Source organism: Salmo salar, chromosome 26, assembly GCF_965601325.2.
Source record: "Salmo salar chromosome 26, fSalSal1, whole genome shotgun sequence".
Classification (NCBI taxonomy): Eukaryota; Metazoa; Chordata; class Actinopteri; order Salmoniformes; family Salmonidae; genus Salmo; species Salmo salar.
This window is the reverse complement of record NC_138316.1, coordinates 38,860,539-38,881,121: the sequence shown is the minus strand read 5'-3', so window position 1 is coordinate 38,881,121 and position 20,583 is coordinate 38,860,539. Positions and strand designations below refer to the sequence as shown.

The following is a 20,583-nucleotide window of genomic DNA, read 5'->3' as shown; positions in this document are numbered from 1 at the left end:
CTAAGAGTGTTACGGGATATTACACAAGTACAAGTTGATTGGCTCTGGTGTAAGCTTCTTCAACATGACCCACGTGGGGGAAAACCTCGATGTTGGCTATCGGTCAAAGGAGGATTTATATGAAACAGAAATTACATTGACATTTTATTCATTTCACAGACTCTACAAATAGTGCATTCATCTTAAGATATCTAGGTGAGACAACAACATATCACAACTGTAGCAGGTACATTTTCCCTCAATAAAGTAGTTATCAGCAAAGTCAGTACTAGTAGGAAAAGTGCATTTATTATTATTATTATTATTATTATTATATGGGGGGGAAGGTGCATGATTCAGCGAGATGATTCAATGTGAGATGATTCAGCGAGATGATTCCATGTGAGATGATTCAGTTGAGGTGTTGTATGAGAATCAATTCACCCTGATAAGGATACATTAAACAAGTCCGATATTAAATAGAGAAGTCAGGTAGAAGTTGAGTAGCTCTGGTGCAAGGATCAGGTTAGAGTAACTCCCTACAGAAGACCCTTGTTGAGGAATACCTCGAGGTTGGCTGTGGGTCAATGAAGGATTCATCTGCAAAGATCATTCAGTTATGCCTACAGTCCTAGAAAAAGATGGTTCCAAAGGGATTATTTGTATAGGGATAGGGTTCTACCAAGAACTGTTTTTATCTGAAGAACCCTTTCTGAAAGACAAGTGTTCTATGTAAGACAAATGTTTCTACCTAAAACCTTTAACATTATAAAGAACTGTTTTTGGAAGAAAGGGTTCTTTGATGATTCTTTGGAAGCAAAGAATGATTTTTCAGAAGGCAAGAAGGGTTCTTTGGAAGGCAATAAGGGTTCTACAGTGAGGGAAAAAAGTATTTGATCCCCTGCTGATTTTGTACGTTTGCCCACTGACAAAGAAATGATCAGTCTATAATTTTAATGGTAGGTTTATTTGAACAGTGAGAGACAGAATAACAACAACAAAAAATCCAGAAAAACGCATGTCAAAAATGTTATAAAATAATTTGCATTTTAATGAGGGAAATAAGTATTTGACCCCTCTGCAAAACATGACTTAGTACTTGGTGGCAAAACCCTTGTTGGCAATCACAGAGGTCAGGCGTTTCTTGTAGTTGGCCACCAGGTTTGCACACAGCTCAGGAGGGATTTTGTCCCACTCCTCTTTGCAGATCTTCTCCAAGTCATTAAGGTTTCGAGGCTGACGTTTGGCAACTCGAACCTTCAGCTCCCTCCACAGATTTTCTATGGGATTATGGTCTGGAGACTGGCTAGGCCACTCCAGGACCTTAATGTGCTTCTTCTTGAGCCACTCCTTTGTTGCCTTGGCCATGTGTTTTGGGTCATTGTCATGCTGGAATACCCATCCACGACCCATTTTCAATGCCCTGGCTGAGGGAAGGAGGTTCTCACCCAAGATTAGACGGTACATGGACCCGTCCATCGTCCCTTTGATGCGGTGAAGTTGTCCTGTCCCCTTAGCAGAAAAACACCCCAAAGCATAATGTTTCCACCTCCATGTTTGACGGTGGGGATGGTGTTCTTGGGGTCATAGGCAGCATTCCTCCTCCTCCAAACACGGTGAGTTGAGTTGATGCCAAAGAGCTCCATTTTGGTCTCATCTGACCACAACACTTTCACCCAGTTGTCGTCTGAATCATTCAGATGTTCATTGGCAAACTTCAGACGGGCATGTATATGTGCTTTCTTGAGCAGGGGGACCTTGCGGGCGCTGCAGGATTTCAGTCCTTCACGGCGTAGTGTGTTACCAATTATTTTCTTGGTGACTATGGTCCCAGCTGCCTTGAGATCATTGACAAGATCCTCCAGTGTAGTTCTGGGCTGATTCCTCACCGTTCTCATGATCATTGCAACTCCACGAGGTGAGATCTTGCATGGAGCCCCAGGCTGAGGGAGATTGACAGTTCTTTTGTGTTTCTTCCATTTGCGAATAATCGCACCAACTTTTGTCACCTACTCACCAAGCTGCTTGGCGATGATCTTGTAGCCCATTCCAGCCTTGTGTAGGTCTACAATCTTGTCCCTGTCATCCTTGGAGAGCTCTTTGGTCTTGACCATGGTGGAGAGTTTGGAATCTGATTGATTGATTGCTTCTGTGGACAGGTGTCTTTTATACAGGTAACAAGCTGAGATTAGGAGCACTCCCTTTAAGAGTGTGCTCCTAATCTCAGCTCGTTACCCATATAAAAGACACCTGGGAGCCAGAAATCTTTCTGATTGAGAGGGGGCCAAATACTTATTTCCCTCATTAAAATGCAAATCAATTTATAACATTTTTGACATGCGTTTTTCTGGATTTATTTGTTGTTATTCTGTCTCTCACTGTTCAAATAAACCTACCATTAAAATTATAGACTGATAATTTCTTTGTCAGTGGGCAAACGTACAAAATCAGCAGGGGATCAAATACTTTTTTCCCTCACTGTACATAGAACCACATTTCCCAGCTTCGTCTTTTACATGGTGATATTCCGAATTGTTTGTTTTAATATCTGTGTTTTTGGATGTACATTGATTGGTTGATTCATTTTATGCTACACAAAGATAAAAAAATAAAAAATCTAATCGAAGCCAATCTGTTCGTAGTTATTCGACTTATTGCGCCCGTTACTGGGATGGCCGTTCCAGTTTAGATGATTAAGGTAGTCTCAGCATTCAAGTCATTCAGATTGCAGGTTGTGGGTGCAATTTTTTTTATAAATACATTTGTTTGATATCCTAACTCTGGCTGGATTCCAATAGGAATTACACATGACTGCAAGCTAGCATAATGTGACTTGCTGGCCAGGCCTTGCTGGCTCCTTTAAACCAGGAGTTTCCTAACACAACTATGTTGAGTATAACTAGGACCTCAGAGAAAGTCCTTATGGTATAAGGGCACAAGGCGAGACCCAGATGCAGACACGGGAGGCAGATGGTTTGAGTCTTTGATATTTATTACATCCAAAGGGGTAGGCAAGAGAATGGCCGTGGACAGGCAAAAGGTCAAAACCAGTTCAGGAGGTACAGTATGGCAGGCAGGCTCGAGGTCAGGGCAGGTGGGTACAAAGTCCAGAAAACAGGCAAGGGTCAAAACCGGGAAGACTAGCAAAAGAGAATAGGAACGGCAGCAGCACGGAAAAACCACGCTGGTTGACTTGAAACACACAAGACGAACTGGCACAGACAGACAGAAAACACAGGTATAAATACACAGGGGATAATGGGGAAGATGGGTGACACCTGGAGGGGGTGGAGACAAGCACAAGGACAGGTGAAACAGATCAGGGTGTGACATTATGGTATGTAATTATTGTCATAAATAATTGCATTTTAAAGGCTAATAAGGCTGGCAGATCCATTCATAGATGGTTCTAGGAAGAACACTCCAAAGATAAAATGGTTCTTGGTAGAACCCTTCATAGAGGGTTCTAGGTAGAACTATATACAGGGACTTCTATGAAGAACTCTACATAGAGGGTTCTAGCTAAACTCTTTGCGATGGGTTCTACCTATAGCACCAAAAAAGGTTCCCCTATGGGGCCAAACCGAAGAACCCTATATGGTTCTATTTAGCACCTTTTTTTCTAAGAGTGTAGGGATTAAGAGAAAAGATCTTCTCCAATTAGACGAATCAAACTTGGCCAATGACTTATGTTAAATGACTAATCAATACCAAGCCACGCCTTGGCTGAATACGTGATATTTTCTGATAAGCATGCATGGCACAAATTCAGTTCTACAAAAACCCACCCGAGAGCTTTTGCTTTCTCTATACTCTGAAGAATCAGTGAGAACATTATAGTGTTTTACTCTGAAGAATCAGTGAGAACATTATAGTGTTTTACTCTGAAGAATCAGTGAGAACATTATAGTGTTTTACTCTGAAGAATCAGTGAGAACATTATAGTGTTTTACTCTGAAGAATCAGTGAGAACATTATAGTGTTTTACTCTGAAGAATCAGTGAGGAAATTATAGTGTTTTACTCTGAAGAATCAGTGAGAACATTATAGTGTTTTACTCTGAAGAATCAGTGAGGAAATTATAGTGTTTTACTCTGAAGAATCAGTGAGAACATTATAGTGTTTTACTCTGAAGAATCAGTGAGAACATTATAGTGTTTTACTCTGAAGTATCAGTGAGAACATTATAGTGTTTTACTCTGAAGAATCAGTGAGAACATTATAGTGTTTTACTCTGAAGAATCAGTGAGAACATTATAGTGTTTTACTCTGAAGTATCAGTGAGAACATTATAGTGTTTTACTCTGAAGAATCAGTGAGAACATTATAGTGTTTTACTCTGAAGAATCAGTGAGAACATTATAGTGTTTTACTCTGAAGAATCAGTGAGAACATTATAGTGTTTTACTCTGAAGAATCTGTGAGAACATTATAGTGTTTTACTCTGAAGAATCAGTGAGAACATTATAGTGTTTTACTCTGAAGTATCAGTGAGAACATTATAGTGTTTTACTCTGAAGAATCAGTGAGAACATTATAGTGTTTTACTCTGAAGAATCAGTGAGAACATTATAGTGTTTTACTCTGAAGTATCAGTGAGAACATGATAGTGTTTTACTCTGAAGAATCAGTGAGAACATTATAGTGTTTTACTCTGAAGAATCAGTGAGAACATTATAGTGTTTTACTCTGAAGAATCAGTGAGAACATTATAGTGTTTTACTCTGAAGAATCAGTGAGAACATTATAGTGTTTTACTCTGAAGAATCAGTGAGGAAATTATAGTGTTTTACTCTGAAGTATCAGTGAGAACATTATAGTGTTTTACTCTGAAGAATCAGTGAGAACATTATAGTGCTATACTCCAGGTATACTCATTCACTCCCCCTCATGCAGCGTGCACTCATTCACTCCCCTTTATGCATTTAAAACCATTGGATAGGTGTAAGCAGATGATAGATGATGATGGCAGTATGGTTGTAATGAATGGAGGGTATCACCAGCAGATGGAAGCAAAGGCCAGAAATACTCAGCAGAACCCCCCCCCCCCCCGCCCAAGCCCCTGTAGCGTAGCAGCGGCTATGACCCTGTCCACTGATACATGATCCAGGATCAGGGCCTGTATTCATAAAACATCTCAGAGTGGGAGTGGTGATCTAGGATTAGTTCTTGGTTTTAGATTTTAATGAATGGACTGGAGGGACCTGATCTTAGATCATTACTTCTAGTCGGAGATGTCTTATGATAGAGGTCCAGATGCATTCTCTTCATCACACCACAATAAAGAAAGCTCTGACTCTAGCATGTGTGTTATTGTAACAGAAAGGCATTAAAGTCAGAAACGTTCAAGGAAAATGATTCATAAGAACGGCAAGTAATAGGCCGAGTCACAGCATTTACAACTGTTTTGATTGTAAGTTTAAGACAACAATAAAGTGTGTACAGTACAGCTTCCTGCACACTTCACATTGGAAAAGTGTACACATTTGGTATAAAACACAATGAAAATGTGGATTTACTATATTTACATTGCAAAATATACATACAGTATCTACACATGGGCCAACAGTAAACATTTTGTTTAAATTACCAAAGTCATTTTTGTCTTGTTTAATTAGGGCTAGGCGTCCCGCCAGGTGGACACCTGTCGATAACTTCCTGTGAAGTTGGAGGGCGTGCAATTCAAATAAATAATCATAAAACGTATGGATATTAAACATTTAGGTACATACAAGTGTCTTAAAGTCTTGTTCATCTCACTGCATTGTCCGATTTACAATAGGCTTTACAGCGAAAGCATGCCATGCGATTGTTTGAGGACAGCGCCCCACATCAAAATATTTTTCAACCAGCACACGCTTCATAAAATCACAAATAGCAATTAAATATTCACTTACGTTTTAAAAATCATCCTCTGATTTGCAAACCAAAGGTTCCCAGCTACAACATGCATGGTCATTTTGTTAAATAAATTCCTTCTTTATATTCCAAAAGGTCTGTTTAGTTGGCACCATCGATTTGAGTAATTTAATCCTCAGGTACCCTAAAATGTAATTAAACTATACTATTTCATACGGAAAGAAGTATGTTCAAAAGGAAAGCAAAATTAGCAGGTCTGCGTCCTCTTCATCGTGCGAGCACAGACTGATTTCCAACTCTGACTCCCACTACTAAAACTCAAAATTCTTCCTCGTTTGAGAAGAAACAAGCCTGAGACCTTGAACAGACTGTTGACATCTAGTGGAAGCCATAGGAATTGCAATCTGGGAGCTGGATTTGGATATGACCCTATACGTTCCATTGGAAGAGCATGGGCTCTCAAAAAAAAAAATATTCTGGTTGTTTTTTCTTTGGATTTTCTCCTACCATATCTATTGTGCTATAGTCTCATACATTATGTTAACATTTCTAAAAACTTCAAAGTGTTTCTATCCAATGGTACCAATTATATGCATATCCTGGCTTCTGGGCCTGAGTAACAGGCAGTTTACTTTGGGCACATCAGTCAGGCGGAAATGCAGAAAAAAAGGACCCTAGCCTGAAGAAGTTTCTTTGGGATCTGTGTCCCTTCCACGGGATGGTTGAGCTAACGTAGGCTAATGCAATTAGCATGAGGTTGTAAGTAACAAGAACATTTCCCAGGACATAGACATATCTGATATTGGAAGAAAGCTTAAAATCTTGTTAATCTAACTGCACTGTCCAATTTACAGTAGCTATTACAGTGAAAGAATACCATGCTATTGTTTGAGGAGAGTGCACAATTTTGAACATGGAAAGTTATTAATAAACAAATTAGGCACATTTGGGCAGTCTTGATACTTGAACAGAAATGCAATGGTTCATTGGATCTGTGTCACGGTTGTCGTAGGATGGAGAAGCGGACCAAAGTGCAGCGTGTGTGTCGTTCCACATTTTATTTGTACTGTGAAACTATGCAATACATAAATAAACTGAATGACAAAAAACAACAAATTCAGGTTTTTTTCTCCCAAACTTCGCTTTCTCGGTTTTGTTTTGCCTGGATTCGTATTTCCCCCATTTCTTTCTAGCTTCGCTCTCAAAATCACATAAAAATATGGATATAATAATAATAATAGGGTGAGATCTACACACCAGGGTAACTTTTTTAGGTCTAAAATTGTAGTGCACCTAGCACTGTTGTTTTGGGTAGCTGTGTTTCTGTGCATGTGACAGAGTTCACAAATCAAAATGCCCACATGTGGTGCAACGGGTAGGTTAACCTTTATTTATGGTAATATAAATTATCTAAGTGTTTAGATAGATTATATGGCTACCTCAATCTCTATTTCAAATAATTTCAATGACTTCACAGCTGCTAGTTAGCTAACGTTAGCTATACCAATGCTACATTTAGCTAGATAGCAGGCTCAGCTAAATAAAAATACACCTAGATACTTTACTACAGTATACCTCATAGCCAAGTCTCAAGCCATGTCATGAGATTTGTAAATGAAATAGGACTAGGTTGTCTCCAGCTAATAATCTTTCATTTTCTATTACAGCAAATCAAGTCCTGATTAAGACATTGAAGGTGAATATAGCTCAGAAACCAGTTAGCTAACTAGGTCTAGGCCTAATTGTTTTGTAATTGAAATGTATGTATTGCATTCCATTTGTTGTTATTCCACCTTATTAATTTGATTTGACAACACCTGCAGTAAGTGTCCTTGGGGTGATTCATGCATGCCATTGACTATGGGTGTTGGCCACATACCTACGTATAAACTATACCTATAAGCCAATAGTCCCAACCCAACAGAACTACACAGAAGAAAGGGTGAATACACAGAAACAGGTAAGCTGTTCTAACACATCTGTTTGTAGAATAGAACATGTAAAATGCAAATGAAGACAGTTTTGAAGAAGGGGATAATGATATTCATGGTTATGATGATAAATATAATAATTTTTGCTTCTAGATTTGAATGGACAAGGAGCTTGTGACAATGAGGAATCAAATTATGCTTTTTGTGCTGTTTTTGTTGATGACGAGTAAGCACTTTTTCCACTTTGTATGATGATGATTGTGTTAGTATTTTACATGTGAATTTAAGCTTGCTCACCTTGACCCCCCTCCATTGTTTCGAAAGGTAAGGTGACCACTGCTGATTTTGGTGAGTTTACATTACACCCAATAACTGATTTCAATCCACTTTCAACTCGGACTAAATTGTAACTGAAACCGTCATGAGATACTTACATAACATGAAACAAGCAGAGATTACATCACTTAGTCTTAGAGGCATAGGTGGTAGTTCCTGAACTAGCACAGATTCATCGATTTTACTTCCTTATTCTACCAAAAGAATGCTTGGTGTGGAAACTTCAAGTGTGAAAACTTGGCCTATAAGCATCCTAAAATAACTTATATTTAACTTATATTGCGACAATGTCACTCGAGAAGATCTGTGACTTCAAATTAAAGATTTTGCGAGGGTGTGCATGGATGTCTGTGGTATGTGTCTACCACAGGAGGTTGGTGGCTCCTTAATTAGGGAGGACAGGCTCTTGGTAATTGTAAGGGGTGCGTACTGGCGGCAGAGAAGTCAGACGCAGGAGAGCAAAAACTGTGTTTCCAAACGGCGCAGTTTAATAACAAAAAAACCCACCGGAAAACAGAACAATCAAATAATGGGTACATAACCCGACGCACACTAGGACAGACGTGCACAAGCACTTACAACAAACAATCACTGACAAGGACATGAGGGGTAACAGAGGGTTAAATACACAACATGGGATTGATGGGATTGGAACCAGGTGTGATGGAAGACAAGACAAAACCAAAGGAAAATGAAAAGAGGATCAGCGATGGCTAGAAGGTTGGTGACTTCGACCGCCGAACGCCACCCGAACAAGGAGAGGGAACAACTTCGGGGAAGTCGTGACAGCAATGACTGGAGCAGAATTAGTGGAATGGTATCAAATACATCAAACACATGGTTTCCATGTGTTTCATGCCATTCCATTGACTCCATTCCAGCCATTATTACGAGCCGTCCTCCCCTCAGCAACCTCCATTTATGTGTACACAATACTGGAGCATGCCTCACTCTCCATTGATTTGCATTGGAATTGCTTATACTGTATAATATACAGTGGCTTCAGAAAGTATTCATACTCCTTGATTTGTTACACATTTTTTGTGTTACAGCCTGAATTCAAAATGGATTAAATATACTTTTTTGCTCACCCATCTACACACAATACCCCATAATGACAAAATGAAAACATGCTTTTCGAATTGTTTGCTATTTTTTTTTTATTAAATACAGAAATATCCAATTTACATAAGTATTCACACCCCTTTGATACGACACTCCAAATTGAGTTCAGGTGCATCTAATTTCCTTTGATCATCCTCGAAATGTCACTACAACTCTATTGGAGTCCACCTGTGGCCAATTCAATTGTTTGGACAAGATTTAAAAAATAAACACATCTGTCTATAGAAAGGTCCCACAGTTGACAGTGCATGTCAGAGCAGAAACTATACCATGAAGTCCAAGGGACTGTCCGTAGATCTCCTCATCTCGGAGATCATCTGGGGAAAGGTATAAAACAATTTCTAGAGTGTTGAACATTTCCTTGAGCACAAAATATGGAACTACTCAGATTCTGCCTAGCGCTGACCAAACTGAGCAACCGTGCAAGAAGAACCTTGGTCAGGGAGGCGACCCAGAACGACAGTTTTTATCAAATTATTCATATTTTCATATTTTTATCATATTTGTACTGTGTATTTGAGCTTGTGTCGTCAAAAGGGACTACACCGCAGCAATTTATACTTTTTTTACCAGAAAGGTGAGATTTGTACTTTTCTTGGAGTATGCAGCATTAGTAGTTATTGTTTATGCCCCTTCATGATAAATAGTTACTTTTGGGGATTACAGTGATTACATTTGAGATAAAATTGAGTTACATTTAAGTGGTATTGCATATACTATAGGAGTGTGTGTGAGAGAGAGTGTGTGGCTTTCTTTAGATATTGTTTTATATACAGTATATATACTGTAAGACAACATGTTGACAATCTTATGTTGAAAGAACACTTGGACCCTAAGCCCATTATGGAATGGCCACTTTCTGATGTGCCTGATAGTGATCACTCCTGTATGCCACTGTTTTGGGAAAAATGAGAAGTCAGACAATATGCACTTACATCCCAGCTGTCACATGTCCATATTCAAAAATTCAAGACCCATTCCCGAGCATCTCGTGTCCCGCCGCAATCTAAAATCAGTGGGGCTTTAAGCGTTTATAAAAGACCAAATCTCTTATTTTGGGGGCTACAGGGTTTTACAGGAAGTGCTACATTTCTAACCTCTCTGTCTATATCCTCCAGTGACCACTTCAACAACTGATGTCCCTTCAACAACCCCTGGTGAGTTTACATTACACCCAATAAATAGCTGATTTCAATCCACTTCTCAATTCTCTCTTACTGGATTGTAACTGACTGAAACCAATGTTATATTAAAATAACAAGCTGGACTCTAATCCCTTTATGGAATGGCCACTTGTTGATGTGTCTGATAGTGATCACTCTAGTCTGTCATGGTTTTGGGCAAAATGAGAATTTAAATATTGCGCAATTGCACTCCAACTGCCACTTGTCAATATTCCAAAATTAAAAACCAATTCCCAAGCATCTTGTGTCCCGCCGTGACCTAAAATCACTTTTGCTGAATTGCTGAAAAATCCCAAGAGTTTCTTCTCCCTTTAGTGTGTGGCATCAACCAAATCAACAACAAAATAGTTGGGGTGAGGATGACAATGCAGAAAGTTGGCCGTGACAGATTGTTAGATAATCTCTGTATGGCCTAACTGTAATGATGTTATTAACGGACCATTTTGTTCATCTCAGGCCCACTCTATCCATTTGGGGCTGGAGACACAGTGAGCTCCCGATCCGATGATGGAAGTTCCCCTCCTATAACCCTGGAGCAGCCATTTGTTTATTTTGGAAAACCGTATCAACAGATATACGTGCGTAAAAATACATGTTTTTAACCTCTCTGGGATAGTACATACATTATGGAGTGATAGTAGTACATACTGTATTTATTAATATGTTGCATGTTTTTTTTTTTGTTTTTTTTTACTCCTCCACCACCCAGAGTACAAATATCTTTTTGGTTTTTTTAAACAGCTTTTCTGCTACATATACATACATTTTACATACACATTTTACATACATGGTACTTTTATATAAAGCAGTTACATAACAATAATACATTACCAAACATAAGGGCTTTAATCCCACCCCTCAGCCACTCTCAGCCCATCCCACCTATCACCATAGACCACCCTTGTTTGGTTTCCCTGTGCCATATACTTATCAATGTGCTGTGATGTTTTAGATCCTTTTTTTACCTTTCTAATCGTATAGTATCCACGGATTGTGAGCTAAAGATGAAAACCTTTCCTACGAGTATTATTATATTATTTATTGACTAACTATGGCTTTCCAAATCGCCCAACACTGCTATTTGTAAGGTTAATTTTAAGATCATGTTGTGATTTTTTAACCATTCCTGAACCTGTGACCAGAAACAAGCTACATGGGGGCAATACCAGAATAAATTATCTATTAATTCTATCTCTTCGCAGGCAAAATCTACAGAGCTGAGATTGTTGTATGCCCCCTACATATAGCATTCTGTTGGTGGCAAGAATTGTATATAATAACTTAAATTTAAAAACTCTAAGTGTTGAATCAAGTACAGTTTTTTGTACCAGTTCATAAACCATGTGTCATGGAATTGGTACATCGAAAATCTCTTCCCATTTATTTTGCAACCTGTATGGCGCAGCTGTCAACATTTTTGTCCTCAAATGAAACTGGTATATTTTTCTATTTATGCAGTTCCGTTCAGCCAATTTGTATCTTTAATATATGTCAGGCAAACAAGTTCCCTACCTTCTCCCTTTTCCACTTGCCTCCTTCATATTTGTTGTAGTACTGCATCCAGTTGGTTGTAAGTTTGGATTGAGCAGATATTCCCATATATTTCAATAGCTAAATATGTGACATAACTCCTCCATTTCTATTCATAATATCAGTAATAAATATAATACCATTTAAAAAGAAAATCTATAAAGAATGTTTTTTTAGTAATCAGTATATTTGAGTTTAACCATAACATTTGTTGTAATATTTGTTCTATCTTTTCTTGAGGATAAAACAGAATTTGTAACCAGCTTTGTATGGCTTGTTTAAGAAAGGGCAATACCTTAAACAAAATTTCATTTTCAATCTGTATACATGCAAAAAGGCAATTTTTGAACAAAGGCTGAGCCTTTCTTAATAATCTACTGAAGAAACATTTTGAGTTTAAGTATAATTTATGTATTAGTGAAGCTTTTAGTGAGAGGTTTCAAATGTTAATATTTAAACATTTTAGCCCCCCAAACTCATATTCATTATATAAATAGGCACGTTTAATTTTGTCTTGCTTAGCATTCCAAATAAAATGAAATGAGACTGTGCAGGGATCCAGATTGCGGACTTAAGAAAAAACTAGAGTCATCAGCATACATTGACATTTTTTGTTTTATCCCCTGGATTTCTAAACCCTTGATGTTCTTGTTGGATGTAATTTTAATAGCTGGCATTTCAAAGGCCATAATAAATAGATATGGAGACAACGGACAGCCTTGTTTTACTCCTCTGAAAAGCTCAATACATTCTGAGAAGTAACCATTATTTACTATTTTACACCTGGGGTTGCTGTACATAACTTTAACCCATTGTACAACCTCTCTAGGGTATGTGGGACGAAATCGTCCCACCTACTCAACAGCCAGTGGAATCCCGTGGCGCGTTATTCAAATACCTTAGAAATGCTATTACTTCAAATTCTCTAACATATGACTATTTTACACCATTTTAAAGACAAGACTCTCGTTAATCTAACCACACTGTCCGATTTCAAAAAGGCTTTACAACGAAAGCAAAACATTAGATTATGTCAGCAGAGTACCCAGCCAGAAATAATCAGACACCCATTTTTCAAGCTAGCATATAATGTCACATAAACCCAAACCACAGCTAAATGCAGCACTAACCTTTGATGATCTTCATCAGATGACACTTCTAGGACATTATGTTATACAATACATGCATGTTTTGTTCAATCAAGTTCATATTTATATCAAAAACCAGCTTTTTACATTAGCATGTGACGTTCAGAACTAGCATACCCACCGCAAACTTCCGGTGAATTTACTAAATTACTCACGATAAACGTTCACAAAAAACATAACAATTATTTTAAGAATTATAGATACAGAACTCCTTTATGCAATCGCTATGTCCGATTTTAAAATAGCTTTTCGGCAAAAGCACATTTTGCAATATTCTGAGTAGATAGCCCAGCCATCACGGGCTATCTAATTTGACACCCACCAAGTTTGGCCCTCACCAAACTCCGATTTACTATTAGAAAAATTTGATTATCTTTGCTGTTCTTCGTCAGAATGCACTCCCAGGACTTCTACTTCAATAACAAATGTTGGTTTGGTTCAAAATAATCCATAGTTATGTTCAAATATCCTCTGTTTTGTTCGTGCGTTCAAGACACTATCCGAAGAGTGACGAAGGGTGAAGCGCCCGACGCGTTTCGTGACAAAAAAATTCTAAATATTCCATTACCGTACTTCGAAGCATGTCAACCGCTGTTTAAAATAAATTTTTATGCTATTTTTCTCGTAAAAAAGCGATAATATTCCGAACGGGAAACCCTGTTTACATTCAAAGATGAAAAAATAAAAACATGGTGTCGCCTCGTGCACACGCCTCAGTCTCATTGTTCTCTGATCGACCATTATCCAAATGCGCTACTGTTTTTCAGCCAGGGCCTGCAAAGACATCATTCAGCGTTTTGCCGCCTTCTGAGAGCCTATAGGAGCCGTAGGAAGTGTCACGTTACAGCAGAGATCCTCAGTTTTCAATAAAGAGAGTGTAGAAGCCCAAGAAATGGTCAGAGAGGGCACTTCCTGTAAGGAATCTTCTCAGGTTTTTGCCTGCCATAGGAGTTCTGTTATACTCACAGACACCATTCAAACAGTTTTAGAAACTTTAGGGTATTTTCTATCCAAAGCCAATAATGATATGCATATTCTAGTTTCTGGGCAGTAGTAATAACCAGATTAAATCGGGTACGTTTTTTATCCGGCCGTGCAAATACTGCCCCCTACCCTAGAGCGGATAAGAGATTCACCAAAATTAACCTGTTAGGGCTAGGGGGCAGTATTGACACAGCCGGATAAAAAACGTACCCGATTTAATCTGGTTACTACTCCTGCCCAGTAACTAGAATATGCATATAATTATTGGCTTTGGATAGAAAACACCCTAAAGTTTCTAAAACTGTTTGAATGGTGTCTGTGAGTATAACAGAACTCATATGGCAGGCCAAAACCTGAGAAGATTCCATGCAGGAAGTGGCCTGTCTGACAAGATGTGTTTCATCTAGGCTGTTTTTATTGAAGATTTAGGATCTTTGCTCTAACGTGACACTTCCTACGGCTCCCATAGGCTCTCAGAGCCCGGGAAAAAGCTGAACGATATCGAGGCAGCCTCTGGCTGAAACACTTTATCGCGTTTGGCAAGTGGCCGCTCAGAGTACTGTGGGCTTAGGCGCGTGCCCGAGTCGACCGAATGCTTTATTTTTTTTCGTCTGTTTACCTAAATGCAGATTCCCGGTCGGAATATTATCGCTTTTTTACGAGAAAAATGGCATAAAAATCGATTTTAAACAGCGGTTGACATGCTTCGAAGTACGGTAATGGAATATTTGAAAAAAAATTGTCACGAATTGCGCCATGCTCGTAACCCTTATTTACCCTTTCGGATAGTGACTTGAATGCATGAACAAAATGCCGCTGTTAAGATATAACTATGGATTATTTGGGACCAAACCAACATTTGTTATTGAAGTAGAAGTCCTGGGAGTGCATTCTGACGAAGACAGCAAAGGTAATAACATTTTTCTTATAGTAAATCTGACTTTGATGAGTGCTAAACTTGCTGGGTGTCTAAATAGCTAGCCCTGTGATGCCGGGCTATCTACTGAAAATATTGCAAAATGTGCTTTCACCGAAAAGCTATTTTAAAATCGGACATATCGAGTGCATAGAGGAGTTCTGTATCTATAATTCTTAATATAATTCTTATGCTTTTTGTGAACGTTTATCGTGAGTAATTTAGTAAATTCACCGGCAGTGTTCGGTGGGAATGCTAGTCACATGCTAGTCACATGCTAATGTAAAAAGCTGTTTTTTGATATAAATATGAACTTGATTGAACAAAACATGCATGTATTGTATAACATAATGTCCTAGGGTTGTCATCTGATGAAGATCATCAAAGGTTAGTGCTACATTTAGCTGTGGTTTGGGTTTATGTGACATTATATGCTAGCTTGAAAAATGGGTGTCTGATTATTTCTGGCTGGGTACTCTGCTGACATAATCTAATGTTTTGCTTTCGTTGTAAAGCCTTTTTGAAATCGGACAGTGTGGTTAGATTAACGAGAGTCTTATCTTTAAAATGGTGTAAAATAGTCATATGTTTGAAAAATTGAAGGTTTTGCATTTCTAAGGTTTTCGAATAACGCGCCACGGGATTGCACTAGCTGTTACGTAGGTGGGACGATTTGGTGCCACCTAGCTCAGAGAGGTTAAAGTAATACAGGCATTTATATATAAATTCTAGTCATACTTTATCAAATGCCTTTTCAAAATCTGCTATGAAGACCAAGCCTGGTATCTTCAATGTTTCATAATGTTCAATTGTTTCAAGTAATTGTCATATATTATCTCCAATATATGGTCCATGTAAAAACCCTGTCTGATCAGGATGAACAATATCTGGTAAACCTTTTTTATTCTATGTGCTATGCATTTCGCCAGGATTTTCGCATCACAACATTGAAGCATTAGAGGCCTCCAGTTTTTAAAATGGACTGGGTCTTTATACTTACCACCTGGGTCCTGTTTTAGTAGTAATGAAATCAGACCTTCTTGTTCGAGAACTTGAACGTCTACCATTTGTATAGGAGTAATTAAAATATGCTAATAATGGATATTTGAGTACATCAAAAAAGTTCTGATATACCTCTACTGGTATACCGTCAAGTCCTGATGTTTTCCAGACTGAAAATATTTTATTGCCTCAAAAGGTTCCTCTTCAGTAAGTTGGTCTTCACAAAGGTCTTTCTGTAAATGTGTTCATTTTAAATTATTATTATTATTATTATTAGGAAAGAAATCCTTACAGTTAACATCATTCAGTGAAACAGAGGAGACTGAAAAGAAAATGCATGTTTAAAATATTTTGCTTCCTCTTTCAAGTTATAATTTGATGAATCATGGATAACGAGTTTCTGTAAATTATTTTTGGTAGAATTTCTATGTTGAAGATTCAAGAGAAATTTTGAGCATTTTTCACCATTTTCCATCCAATTCACTTTATTTTTGTAATACATTACACTTGATCATTCTTGAATAAGTACCTCCATTTCTTTTTGGGGTTTTTTTCTAGCCTATTTTGTGCCTCTATAGTACAATTTCCATTACCTTCTACCTGCGCTGTTACTTCCTCTATTTCCTTTATTCATCTAATCTATTTTGACCTAAACTGCTTTTGTTTTAATGATGAGTATTGTATTGAATGGTCTCTAAAAGTACATTTAAAAGTGTCCCATACAATATGTTGCATGTACTTTATTTATTCACGCATGCATTTTGTCTGATTTTCATTTACTTTCACTTGTCAGTGTTGTAAGCGATGCAAAACCATGATCTTCTCCAAAGATCTGTCCTTACAAATAAACAAATTATGAAGCGTAACCAGTTGTGTCTAAACTGTCATACAGGCTTTATTTCCATTTCAATTAAGTAATTTCATTTCAGGTGAACCACAATGGACATCTGACCTTCAATGAAGCATTTGCCAGTTACAAACCATACCGATTCCCTGCATTTTCCTCAAGAGATCTGATCGCTCCATTTTGGACCGATTTGGACAACAGGTGGAATGGTACCATCTCTTACCGGCAGTACAGCAGTGGTAGTGGCGCAGGTCCTAATCCAGGCACTTGTCATCTCCCGTCTGGATTACTGCAACTCGTTGTTGGCTGGGCTCCCTGCCTGTGCCATTAAACCCCTCCAACTCATCCAGAACGCCGCAGCCCGTCTGGTGTTCAACCTTCCCAAGTTCTCTCACGTCACCCCGCTCCTCCGCTCTCTCCACTGGCTTCCAGTCGAAGCTCGCATCCGCTACAAGACCATGGTGCTTGCCTACGGAGCTGTGAGGGGAACGGCACCTCCGTACCTTCAGGCTCTGATCAGGCCCTACACTCAAACAAGGGCACTGCGTTCATCCACCTCTGGCCTGCTCGCCTCCCTACCTCTGAGGAAGCACAGTTCCCGCTCAGCCCAGTCAAAACTGTTCGCTGCTCTGGCACCCCAATGGTGGAACAAGCTCCCTCACGACGCCAGGACAGCGGAGTCAATCACCACCTTCCGGAGACACCTGAAACCCCACCTCTTTAAGGAATACCTAGGATAGGATAAAGTAATCCTTCTAACCCCCCCCCCCCCCCCCCCCCCTTAAAAGATTTAGATGCACTATTGTAAAGTGGTTGTTCCACTGGATATTATAAGGTGAATGCACCAATTTGTAAGTCGCTCTGGATAAGAGCGTCTGCTAAATGACTTAAATGTAAATGTAAATGTAGTGTTCTTCAACAGGCCACACAAGACATTAATCAGTACTTCCCAAACCTGGGCTTCTCTGTTAATTGGGTCTTCGTTGCTACATGGGATAAGGTTGCCTACTACAACAATTTTGGAACAGTAAGACTTTTTGTTGTGGCTCTGTTTTTATTGTCAGCTAAAGTGATGCTTAGTTATTTTTAAGTCGATTAGTAAAAGCCTGTGAAGCTATAATATAAGATGTACAATGGGCAAGATTGGAACATGACACAGGAGGCTACAGTATGTATTAAAATGTTTATCTAATTTCCCTAATATAAGGAAATCACCTTCCAAGTGGTTCTGATTGCTGGTGGCCAATCCTCCTTCATCCTGATGAACTATGGGGAGATTGCACCAACAACTCAAGATATTCAGGTCAGAAGATTGAATGCATATTATACATTTTCATTAAGAAAAATATATGGGTTTATATTCATTATCATGAGCATAAATTGTATTCCTGATGTGAATGATGTATGGATAGTATTTTATCTCTGATGCTTTTCATATATTATAATAATGATCTATGATATGTGTATTTCTAGGCTGGCTATAACACAGTCAACTCCATCCACTACTTCTCGATCCCGGGGTCATTTCAAAGCAACGACACAACTTTCAGTAACACCAGCAATGTCAGTGTCGCTGGTCGCTGGGCCTTCCAGACAAATGGTACTTTCAACAAACCTGGGTTCAAATACTATTTCATGTATTTCAATTACTTTAAATACATTTCAAAATAATTATTCCCCAAAAAATTTTAAGTAGTTTACGTGAATGTATTTGGAAATACATTTGTAAAGTATTATATTTACAGCTACTTCTACTTGATGGCTATGTTTTTGAAACTATGTTTTGAAGTAAAAAGAAAATAAGATAAGTTCACCAGGATACACTTTGACATCATCTGGTGTGCAACATCACTTTAACCAGTAAAAGTAGACTTTGCCTACTTGTTATTGCATAAAATCACATGATGCACACTAGATGATGTCAAGTGTTTAAATCACTCTAAATGATTTATTTTCATTTTGGGAAAAATGTTAACCTCTTAAGTGGGTTTTCCATGAAACAGTAAATAAAATGTGTATAGCCTATGACTGATTGATAACGCACTATTATCCCGTTCCTGCACCAAAACTCTGGTATTTCTCATCCCTAATGGATTTAGGGACCAATTGTTTTTACATGGTCCTTCTAGCCGGATTTAGCGACCAATAATTTTTACATGTTCCTTCGAGACGGATTTAATGACCAACAGTTTTTTACATGGTCCGTCATTTCTCTGGATTTAGTGACCAATAGTTTTTAAACTATGACTGATCAAGTATTATTATGGCTTTGTCCTGTCCACTGCAGAAGACATGTTTTGGGCTTCCTTGGCACTATCTGGAATGTTGAGTTGTGCCGGTGGCTTGTGTAATGTTAAATAAAATTCAAGACCCATCCCCAAGCATCTCGTGTCCAGCCTCAATCTAAAATCAGTTTGGCTAAATTCTAGAATTGTTATTAAGTCAAAATTCGAACAAAATTATTCTCACTTTCGTGTGTGGCATCCGCTCCATCAACAACAAAATCGTAGGGGGTGAGGATGACCTTGCAGGAAGTTGGTCCTGGAAGATTGTTACATAATTGCTAAATGATGTAGTTGTTACATTGTATTAATATTATGCTGCATCTCTGTATCAAACCTCTGTCTCTATTCCTTCCAGCTCCAACATCTGATGAGCCTTTCACAGTTGATGACTTCTGCATAGATTCCATTTTTTGTAAAGGACAGGGTTTGACTGGTTCCGTTTATATGCTGAGCACTTTGTTAATTCTGGTGTTTCTTACCATTTTAAATAATTGATTCTTACTTTGTTGCAATCAAGGGAGTGGTTTTATTGGCAGCCATAGTGCATGTGCTATTCGTTCGGGAGATTTGTCTTTCAAAGTAAAGGCTGGAGTGTCCTGGAAGAACAAAAGTGGGGAAGGAGGTAGCCTATTGTCTAATATTCTAAGCAGTATTGTATGTGCAGTTGCGCCTTTGAGTTACTCCAGATCCACTCCCATTTTCCTTGGGCCCTTCTTCCTGGGTGTTTTAATGGGCCTAGCTATTGTATTGATTTATTTGTGTAGATGGATAACTTGAAATATATTTACCTATTCATTAAAGTGGCAAATTCCAATAGAAACAAAGCGACCACCGTGCCACTTTTTGATAAACAGTTGAGGAATGGGGCTGGAGAAATGTAACCCAAATTCATAGATGGAGCTATGGGTGCAAGGACTGACTGATAACTATGTTAAACTGTTTCTGGACAGCGGTCAGATGTGTGCTCCTGTGATTTAGATTGAGTTGTGTTGATTTAGTTCTGAGCGTGTGGGATGTTTTTATTATTTTGTATCATTGTTTTGGCCAAGCAGAGTGACGGTAATTAAATTATGGCAATTATTGAGATCTGGATCTGCCCTGGGAAGGATAAAAGTTGGAAATATTCTAACTTATGTGAGCAATTGTTAACCAATCTCCTGATGTACATTTTGCATGTCATTGTGGTATTTTCTAGGCTTATAGACTTAGATAAGTGAGTATCTTTTTACATTGAAGACTTCTGGTATTTTCTCTTTGATAACTGTATTGTTATTGCACAACTGTTATTAACCTGATTACTTTTAAATATATACTGGAACTCTGATTGCAAGTATTAGCTCAAAGTGCAGATGTCTTAACTTCATCACTCTTTGTGGCAGAGAATTTTCCTGCTGCATCAGGACATTCAAATGAGCCTTGTGAGTCCCTGAAAAAGAGCAATTCTCTTTCTCTCCATG

At 38.4% G+C, this 20,583-nt stretch overlaps 1 protein-coding gene across 1 annotated transcript; it reads left to right on the top strand.

Moving 5' to 3' along the window:
* Nucleotides 1-7,706: 7,706 nt before the first annotated feature.
* Nucleotides 7,707-19,621, top strand: LOC106587888 (sushi, nidogen and EGF-like domain-containing protein 1). Its single transcript, XM_082969914.1, has 10 exons — nucleotides 7,707-7,798; nucleotides 7,923-7,995; nucleotides 8,094-8,117; nucleotides 10,349-10,387; nucleotides 10,871-10,992; nucleotides 16,924-17,080; nucleotides 17,747-17,868; nucleotides 18,049-18,144; nucleotides 18,315-18,450; nucleotides 19,452-19,621. The coding sequence occupies exons 2-10, from the start codon at nucleotides 7,929-7,931 to the stop codon at nucleotides 19,619-19,621; spliced, it is 933 nt and encodes a 310-aa protein (XP_082826040.1). The 5' UTR covers nucleotides 7,707-7,798; nucleotides 7,923-7,928.
* Nucleotides 19,622-20,583: the final 962 nt, after the last annotated feature.

What these genes read in the sequence shown, in the direction of transcription:
- LOC106587888 (XM_082969914.1), top strand. Translation starts at nt 7,929, where the DNA reads ATGGACAAGGAGCTTGTGACAATGAGGAATCAAATTATGCTTTTTGTG. An exon ending in AACCGTATCAACAGATATAC is followed by an intron (nt 10,993 to 16,923) that starts GTGCGTAAAAAT and finishes ATTTCATTTCAG; the next exon opens with GTGAACCACAATGGACATCT. An exon ending in TTACCGGCAGTACAGCAGTG is followed by an intron (nt 17,081 to 17,746) that starts GTAGTGGCGCAG and finishes GTAAATGTAAAT; the next exon opens with GTAGTGTTCTTCAACAGGCC.